Source organism: Mirounga leonina, unplaced genomic scaffold, assembly GCF_011800145.1.
Source record: "Mirounga leonina isolate KUSES-001 unplaced genomic scaffold, KU_Mleo_1.0 Mir_200, whole genome shotgun sequence".
In the NCBI taxonomy this organism is placed as follows: Eukaryota; Metazoa; Chordata; class Mammalia; order Carnivora; family Phocidae; genus Mirounga; species Mirounga leonina.
The window spans coordinates 27118316-27127487 of NW_023270503.1; the positions used below are offsets into that span (position 1 = coordinate 27118316).

At 60.8% G+C, this 9172-nt stretch overlaps 1 protein-coding gene across 1 annotated transcript; it reads left to right on the forward strand.

Moving 5' to 3' along the window:
- The first annotated feature begins 879 nt into the window (after positions 1–879).
- CNP (2',3'-cyclic nucleotide 3' phosphodiesterase) lies at positions 880–7946 on the forward strand. Its single transcript, XM_035027117.1, has 4 exons — positions 880–1004; positions 2191–2860; positions 5045–5184; positions 6538–7946. The coding sequence occupies exons 1-4, from the start codon at positions 1002–1004 to the stop codon at positions 6985–6987; spliced, it is 1263 nt and encodes a 420-aa protein (XP_034883008.1). The 5' UTR covers positions 880–1001; the 3' UTR covers positions 6988–7946.
- The last annotated feature ends 1226 nt before the right edge of the window (positions 7947–9172 follow it).

Consider the following 9172-nt stretch of genomic DNA (forward strand, 5'->3'; position numbering starts at 1 on the left):
GTGGGAGGCTTGATGGGAGAAGTGATGATGGGTCACGCTGAGGACTGGCAGGCACGATGAAGTGAACGCTGGCATTGACAGGGGCACCGTGCTCGAGGAGCCCAGAGAAAGAGAGTTCCTGCCCGAGAACAGGGAGCCGTCCCCAGGAGGAGGGGCGGCTGGACTCCACCCGCACCACCTCCAGGAGGTACAGTCAAGTAAATCCGTGAGCTGGTTTCCTCCTCCGTAGAACGGGTATCTAACTCCGGGGTTGGCGTCAGGCTTCTGTGAGTGCTCAGCACAGCACCTGGTACACGGGAAGCTCTCCAAAATCCGACCGAGCTTTAGGTGGCTTCACAGAGGAGGTGGCAGCTGAACAGCTGCCTCAGAGGATGAGCTAGGATTTCACTACATTATTCATTTGTCTCCTGGCTATTGCCACCCTGGTTCCATCTCTACAGTCCTTGGAAAGGTTAGGGCTGAAGTTAGGCCAGCTAGGACCAGACCCCGACTACTGTGAGGCGAGTGAGGCATTTCAGATGCAATATTTCACGGGGCGCCATGAAACTCACTAAGCAACATATAGTATGTTAATGTAATGTTGTAAAACACACACACACCGCAAAACCCCCACGAGGAATACAATATCACAATTTTAAATAAAGACCGGATCTGACCTTGCATTTGCAAGACCCTGCCTCCCTGGCCTCATCCCAACCCCGGCGCGGGGCCGGGGAAAGGTGACTGCCTCCCTCTGTCTAGAGTTCCTCGGGACCTCTCCAGGGCACACGTGCGCCGCGGCCGCCCGGGGCGGGACGCGCGACCACTTCCTCTCCGCGCCGAATCAGTTTCGGGTTTCGATTCGCCGCGCCTGCGCGGAGAAGCCCCGCCCCGCCCCCGGGCTATGTAAAGCGGCCTGGCGCGCGGTGGGGCCCCCGCTGAGCTCCGTGTCCCTCCGCGCAGGCGGGCGGCCCCGGAGAGCTAGTGCCTGCCGAGGCGGCCGCGGCGGCGCCCCCCTCATCATGGTGAGCGGGCGCGGACAGGCGGGAGGGGCGGGGGCGCGCCCGGGAAGCACCCTGACGGAAAACGGGAGTTCGGGGGGATTTTCGGGAGGAAGTGGCATGCAAATGAGGACCCGAGGTTCCGGAGTTGAGCTCTGGCTTGCTGGGCCGTGGGGTGCAGCCCGAGGAAGGGGAGCCCCGGGCCGAGTTGGGGAGCGGGCACGGCCGCTGGCGGAGCGCGGGGTCGGGCGCCGCGGGAGCTCGTGCCACCGAGTGTGGCCCGGGGCCAGTGCGGGGCGGGCACTGTCGCCTGCTCCCGCCCGAGGGCCTTCTCTGAGAAAAGCCGGTGCCCGCGCCGCGCTCGGGCTGCCGCCGGGAGGTGCAGCCGCGTTAGAGGAGACCGCTCACCGCAACAGGTGGTGTCACTTGTGGCTTTTAGCAGGAAAGCAAGTGGCTCAGAGAGGTGCTGCTGACACACAGCAAAGTGGGGCGCAGAGCTGGACCCCGGACGCAGGTGCCCTGGGGCGCCCAGTCCTGGGGCAGGCACAAAGACCACGCCTTTGTGGGGGGCCGAGGGGCAGGGGAGGCGGCGGCAGGCGTGGTGAATGAGGCCCTTTGTCCGGCGCTCTCCTGCCCTGCCTCCCACCAGCCCTTCTGTGGGACCATTGTCCCCCCCCATCCCAGACAAGAGAGTATTATCTGTTGCCGCCCTTGTGGGGGCAGGGGAGGCAGTCTTCGGGTAACCCTTCTCCACCCCCAGCCTCCTCTGCGCACCCGGAGCCCGGGCAGCTGTGCCTTCGCCCAGACAGAGCAGCCCCACCTCCAAAGAGGGCATCCTTAGTAGGTGCCGGGACTCTAACGTCAGGGTCCGCTGCAGAGGCACGGGCCTGCGCTTCCAGCAGCTTCCCCGCTGAGGGGCGGCAGCAGTGGGGGATCCTTGAAGCCTCAGCTCTGACCAGCGGGAATTAGGGGCTGGGGAACCTCAGACGAGCTCTCCCGTCCCTCCTGCACCACCACCCGCTGGCGGCGCCCCGGCCGGAGGAGGAGAAGGTCCAGTCCTGGGCTTGGGAAGGTGCCCACCGCACGGGGGGCGCTTATGACTCAGGGCTGGGAGGCCCAAGGAGAACGAGGCCAGAGTCAAGGGGGCGAGGCCGGTGGGGTGGCCTCGAGCGAGCCGGCTGACATCTGCTCTTGCCCTCCTCACACACAGAACAGAAGCTTCTCCCGAAAGAGCCACACGTTCCTGCCCAAGATCTTCTTCCGCAAAATGTCCTCCTCAGGGGCCAAGGACAAGCCTGAGCTGCAGTTTCCTTTCCTGCAGGATGAGGAGACCGTGGCCACGCTGCAGGAGTGCAAGACCCTCTTCATCCTGCGCGGCCTGCCCGGGAGCGGCAAGTCCACCCTGGCGCGGGTCATCGTGGACAGGTACCGGGACGGCACCAAGATGGTGTCCGCCGACGCCTACAAGATTACCCCCGGGGGCCGAGGAGACTTCTCGGAGGAGTACAAGCGGCTGGACGAGGACCTGGCCGCCTACTGCCGCCGGGACGTGCGCGTCCTGGTGCTGGATGACACCAACCACGAGCGGGAGCGGCTGGAGCAGCTCTTTGAATTGGCCGACCAGTACCAGTACCAGGTGGTGCTGGTGGAGCCCAAGACGGCGTGGCGGCTGGACTGCGCCCAGCTCAAGGAGAAGAACCAGTGGCAGCTGTCGGCCGACGAGCTCAAGAAGCTGAAGCCGGCGCTGGAGAAGGACTTCCTGCCGCTCTACTTCGGCTGGTTCCTGACCAAGAAGAGTTCCGAGAGCCTCCGCAAAGCCGGCCAGGCCTTCCTGGAGGAGCTGAGCAACCACAAGGCCTTCAAGAAGGAGCTGCGACACTGTAGGTGGCGGGCGGGGGCCGGGGTGCGGGCAGGTAGCGGCCTTCCCAAGCCTCCCTCGCTGGGCTCGCGGTGCTGAGCGTCCGGGACCGCCGCTGCCCTCCCAGCACCGAGTGAGGCTGCAGGGGTGGAGGCAGAGGCGCAGGGGGACGGGGGGGGGGGGGGGGGGGGGGGCCCCCCGCCCGGGGGCGGGGGGGGGAGAGCTGCTTCCCAGGGACCCCTCTCCTCTCAGGGCGCCCCCTCCTCCCTGCCCCCCTGGATGGAGACCACTGGCCCTGTCTTTGGATGGGGGGAGGGACAAATTCCCCGCACCACGGGAAGCATGTCCACATTTCCTACCACCTGAGAGGGAGAACCTGATTCGATGTTTCTACCTTGTGTTCAGCTGCAGAGCTATCTTTCTGAAGTAGAATATTCCATGGAGGGGCGCCCGGCTGGCTCAGTGGGTAGAGCCTGTGACTCTTGATCTCGGGGTCATGAATCCCAGCCCCATGTTGGGTGGAGAGATCACTAAAAAAGGAAGGGGCGCCTGGGTGGGTCAGTTAAGCGACTGACTCTTGATTTTGGCTCAGGTCATGATCTTAGGGTCATGAGATCGAGCCCCGCGTTGGAGCCTGCTTAAGATTCTTTCTCTCCTCTCCCTCTGCCCGTCCCCCCTCCTTCTCTAAATAAATAAATAATAATCTAAAAAAAATATTCCACGGAATCCTAAGCTGCAAAAAAATGACAACTAAGACTATTGTGACTTGACTGGGTATGGTGCCAGGTCTCGGGCTGCCCAGTGCACCTCCTGTGGCCTCCCGCAGCTCCAGAGAACGGCCACACGCCTAGTCCAGACCCCTCGTTTTGCGGAGGGGAAAACGCCCAGGAGGGCGGTGGGATTTGCCCAGAGCCATGGTGAGAGCCCTGGACTCTGTCAGCTCTAGCAGGGGCCTCCCCATGTTGGGTGGGACCTCTCCTGGGAAGGGCTGTTTGCTCTGGGGAAGGGTAGGTTTGGGATAAGGGAGGCCTTCATTTTCCTGCAGTGGCCTCTTAGGGATATGTCACCCACTAATCTGTCCCTTTAACCCATTTCTGGTGTCCCCAAATTTTAGATTATCTTCCTCCTTGAAATATCCCCACCCATATTTCTGTGTTGTTTCGGGGGCAAAATCTGTGCCTGGGTATGTGCTCAGAGGTCTCTTCTTGGCTCCTAAAGCTGGAACGCTGGGAAACCAGGGAACCGTGACACCCGCAGTGATGTTGTCCGGGTGTGAGCCCTGCACCTGGAATTGCTTGGCAGAAAAGCACCCTACAGGCAGGGCCCCTGGTTAGAGCTGCTCTGCCTCTTGAAGCTGCCTTTACCACTAAAAACTGCCACCCTTTCCTGCCTAGGACACACGCGCCTGTTCTCAGAGCACAACTGTCCCTCCCCTGTGGAGGGTGAGGGATATCCTCGCAGGGACTCAACTCTGGGAGTAAATACAACAGATCTAGTGACTCTGAAACGAGCCCTAAGGCCTGGAGTCTGGAAACTGAAATCACAGATAGCCCAGGTCTCACCATATAATATCTCATTATATCCCAAGACCCTTCCTACTCTAGGCCCTTTATAGGCTCTCATCCAAACAGGCCTGCACGGTCCATGTTCTAGTGACCAGGTAACTTCTGGTCCGGGTAGGCCCAAGTGAAAGGGGGCTCGGCTAAGAGTTCCCCGGGTGGTCCTGGGAAAATGGGTGTGTGGTCACCCTAATGGTACTTGATTGACAGAAAAGGGTCAATCATGTGCCCCAGGCCAAAGGACTTAAGCTCTGACTCCTTCCATCATACGACAGTTCCAACGTTCTTTTGCCTTCCTACCCCATTTCTCATGACTTGCTTCCCTCTTCCAGATGTGTAGCTGATAAGGCCGAGAGTCCCTTGGCCTATGCTGCCTATCCCTGGGTTACGAGTGTGTCACTTTCCAAATCTGAAGAGGGATGTAAAAATCTACATAACGTGAAACCAGGGAATTTAGACACCTTTTTGTAGCTTTGACGTGGCTGTTGGTTTGACCAACTAAGGAAGGAGTGGATTATGGTGGATTGCCGAAAAACTTACACTTGACGTCGTTTTTTTTCCCTCCGAGCCTCCACGGTCTTGGTGACGGGTATTAGGATGGCCCCTGCTCTCCTGTCCTGACCTCCCCCTTCTCTCTCTCCCTGCAGTTGTCTCTGGGGATGAGCCCAGGGAGAAGATCGAACTGGTCACCTACTTCGGGAAGAGACCCCCAGGTGTGCTGCACTGCACAACCAAGTTCTGTGACTACGGGAAGGCTGCGGGGGCAGACGAGTATGCCCAGCAGGATGTGAGTGCTCCCCGGGGACGCCCGGCTGAGGTGGGGAGAGGGCAGGGTCTTTTGGAAATGGGGACCGGCTCAGGCGGGGACCAGAAGCCAGACAGCCTCTCAGGAAAAATGGCATCCCCTGCTCCAGCTCGCCCCCTCCCCAGGCTCAGTCACACAGAGGCCAGCGGCCCTGTCTACCCGCCCGCCCCCAGCACTGCCACCAGCCTGCGCGCTCGCCCCCAAGGCCTGGCCGCCAGTGCCTTTTCCTCCTGCAGACTGAGGGCCGGCAGCAGGCTCCCGCACTGGCCTCTGAGCCTGTGTGGAGTTCCCAAGGTTAGGTGGCCCCAGCCCCCAGCGAGCCTGGTGCTCGGAGGTCCCGGTCCCCAGGCCTGGCCTTGCCCTGGAGGAGGGCGCATTGAGGCGTAGTGGGGCTCTTGGCTTCGGGTGCCACACCTTTCCCTCCTCCCACTCAGCCGCTCTCTTCGGCCCGCAGCCTCCGATGCGTGGTCCTTAAGCCACAGGCACGTGGCCCGGCCCCTGGTGGCCTTCTGGGCGAGGCCTTCCTCCACCCCCGACCCGATCCCCCACTTGTCCGCCCCGGTTAACGCAGCAGCCGTTTTCCTGATTGTTCGTTGGTCCCCCCGCTTGCAGTCTTCCGTTGGGCTTGCGGTCGTACCGCGGCACCTAGCAGAGCCGCGTGGCTGCGTGGGTAACGTCCGGACCGGCTCAGCCATTCGTGCGCTCGGCCGTGTTTATTAAGCACCGGTGAGGCACCAGGCACGAGGGACTGTGAGCACAGATAAGAGACCCTTTATGGTCGGTTGGGAGAGGTGGTCGGAGAGTCAGCTAGAAGCAGATGTAAACCAAGGCGTACGAGGTGGATTTTGATCCGAGGCATTTATTTCTGACCTCTGGGACACTGCCTGGGGCACTCAGGTGGCTTTTACCCGGATGAGCTGAGTAGCAGTGACAATAGCACTCGTCACGTGCCTGTCACTGTTCTAGAATCTTCACCCAGACTCTCGTTTAATCCGGACCCTGAGGTAGGTTCCAGCATCGTCCCCGTAGAACAGGTGAATGAGCCAACGCAGCAAGGTTCCAGGGCCGCTGGGAGGTGGGGCACCAGGCTCTGAGTCGGGCAAGTCTGGCCTTCGGCACCGCCTGTGCCCTCCGGCACCTCCGGCACCTCCAGCGTCTCACATCAGCCTCGCCCGCGTCCGTGGGAAGATGTCCTCCCATGAGACAAGGGCCACGTGTGCCTTTTACCCGAGGGTTCTGCCCAGTGCTGCTCACCTCTGCTAGGCCCATCCTTGGTCAACAGTCTGCTCTGGGGGCCACCACGTCCGGCTTAGCACTGTCGTTCTGTCCCCACAGGTCGTGAAGAAGTCTTACTGCAAGGCCTTCACGCTGACCATCACTGCCCTCTTCGTGACGCCCAAGACTACGGGAGCCCGGGTGGAGCTGAGCGAGCAGGAGCTGCCGTTGTGGCCAAATGACGTGGACAAGCTGTCCCCCTCTGACAGCCTGCCCCGGGGGAGCCGGGCTCACATCACCCTTGGCTGCGCGGGTGACGTGGAGCCCGTGCAGACAGGCATTGACCTCCTGGAGATTGTGCGGCAGGAGAAGGGGGGCAGCCGAGGCGAGGAGGTGGGTGAGCTCAACCGGGGCAAACTCTACTCCTTGGGCAATGGGCGTTGGCTGTTGAGCCTGGCCAAGAAGCTGGAGGTCAGGGCCATCTTCACGGGATACTACGGGAAGGGCAAACCTGTGCCCACACACGGCAGCCGCAAGGGGGGCGCCTTGCAGTCCTGCACCATCATTTGAGCGTTCTTGCCACCGTCAGCCCCGCCCCGCTCCTAGGAAGGGAAAGGGGGGGCAGAGGAAAGCATGCCTTCTGCCTGATCTTTAAGATTTTTTTTTTTTACTCAGTTAACCTTTCTGTAACTTTTTAAAACCTTGTAAAGTAACTTTTCCTGCCCTCCCTTGTCCCCTCTAACACCCAAGCTTTCACCACAAGACGGGGTGTGGGGAGCGCCGTTCAGGAACCCAGAGCAAAGCCGCAGCCGCAACCCCAAACGCTGCCGCCTGTCCCGGGTCCCCTGCCCCGAGCCAGCCAGCGGGGGAGACGCCCCAGAGCTGCATGTCCCCACAGGGTGGTCACGGCAGCCACAGGAAACTAGCCATGGATTTGAGAGGGTGGGGGAATCCCTGGGCTTTGACCCTGAGTCTTAATCATTGCAGCCCCATGACGTAGGCTGGGGCTTTTTACCAGGGTACAAAAGGGGCTTTAAGTCCCACCTTTGGCCCTAAGTGCCTGTCCCCTCCTCCTTTACACTGTGACTAGGGAACATTGGACAGCCACCTCCAAACTGGCTGCAGGTCTCGCCCCAGGAAGGGGGTGGGCTGGCCAACCTTTCCGGCGGTGTGGCTCTGCTGCGGGGATGAGGAGACTGAAGCCAGAGCAAGTGCCATCTGCCCAGTCCAGCTTGTCTCCTTGGTGCCTCCCCTCCAGGGGGTCAGTCGGTGGGAACCAAGGGCCAACGGAGCGGACCCCTGGCTGGTCAGGGCCAAGCCCCAGCTGGTGCCTCTGAGAAGGGGTTTTTAACATTGGTACGTGTGCTGTGGTTCCTGGGGTGCCCTCCGCTGCCCCCCTGCTCAGTAACAGGGCCTCGCTAATCGGGTTGTCACTGGATGAAAGTGCTGGAGATTTAAGTTACTATCCTGGCTTTGCCCGACCTCAGTGACTTGTAAGACTGACCGTGAAATAAACCGTGTTAATCCTGGCCGTGTACAGTCTCTCTCACCCTTCTGTGCCCAGCGCAGTCTTCCCTGGGGCCAGGGCTGGTGTTATCAGGACTGGCTTTGTCCCACAGCTTGGGGCCATCGGTCCTGTCTCCCCTCCGCTGGCTGGGCACAGCTGTGGTGAGGTCGGGCAGCTGAACAGTGTTGGCTTTCATGAGGCGGCAGAAAGGAGAGCGGCTGATCTTAGACGCACACAGAAAGTGGGTGGGGGGGTGGCCGGGTCTGAGGGACGTGGAGCAGAGCCTGTCCTCCCCCATTAACTGCAGCAACAGGCCCCCAGGTGTGCCAGCCCCAGGCAATCAGAGGGACTGCTCAGCCAGACCAGCGGTTCCTGGTCTGGGTTTCCGCCAGCTCTCTAGGGAAGGCCACCCTCAGGTCATGGTGTTGCAAACACAAGGGAACACCTGACATTCGGGGGTTCTGTACAGGCCCGCGGGGGAGCTTCTCAGGCCTAACTCAGTCATACTAGCGCCATGGCCTTGGCGCCAGCAGGGGAAGCCTAGAAAGAAAGGGGCCTGGGCTCGGAGGGAGGAGCAGCAGTAAGTTACCTATTTGGGCCATGGTCCTTTCTCAGCCAGCTCTACTACCAAAGCGCCAAAAATCTAAGCGTCAAAGTCTCAAATCCCTCTGCCTGGAACTCCTAAAAAGATGACCTGCCATGAACACTATGCTTGACTTGAACAGCAGGACACTGGCCACCACTTCCTCCCCCAGCTTGTCTCCCACACACGGGACAGCCACGGAGAAGTCGAGCGGTACTTACTAAGAATGCTGTTTCCAGCCATGTGAGCTTATGGTCTGTGACTGGACCCTGGGGCCCAGGAGCTACGTGTCCCACTTGGAAAGGGTCTGGGGGGTCAAGGAGGCAGGATTCTGTCCCTGTCCTCCTGTCCCTTAGCCTGCAGTGGCCGCAGGACTGTGAGGGCCTGTGTAAACCTCCTCTGAGTCAGCCCAGCCTCAGACTTAGCACCCAGCCACGCTCCACATGAGCTTCTAGTGAGTTGTGGTCCTTACCATCAAATCACATGTGACTGACATCAGGTGGGGCCCAACAGCATACTCAGGCCTCCCCAGCACTCACAGGCTGAACAGGTTTGGGAGAGGTGGACAGCATCCCCCTGCCATCAGGCCCTGGGTGCCCACACCCCTTACGGGCAGGTGCTCGGCCTACAATCCACGTCCGTAGCAGCTCCATGCTGGGGACTCC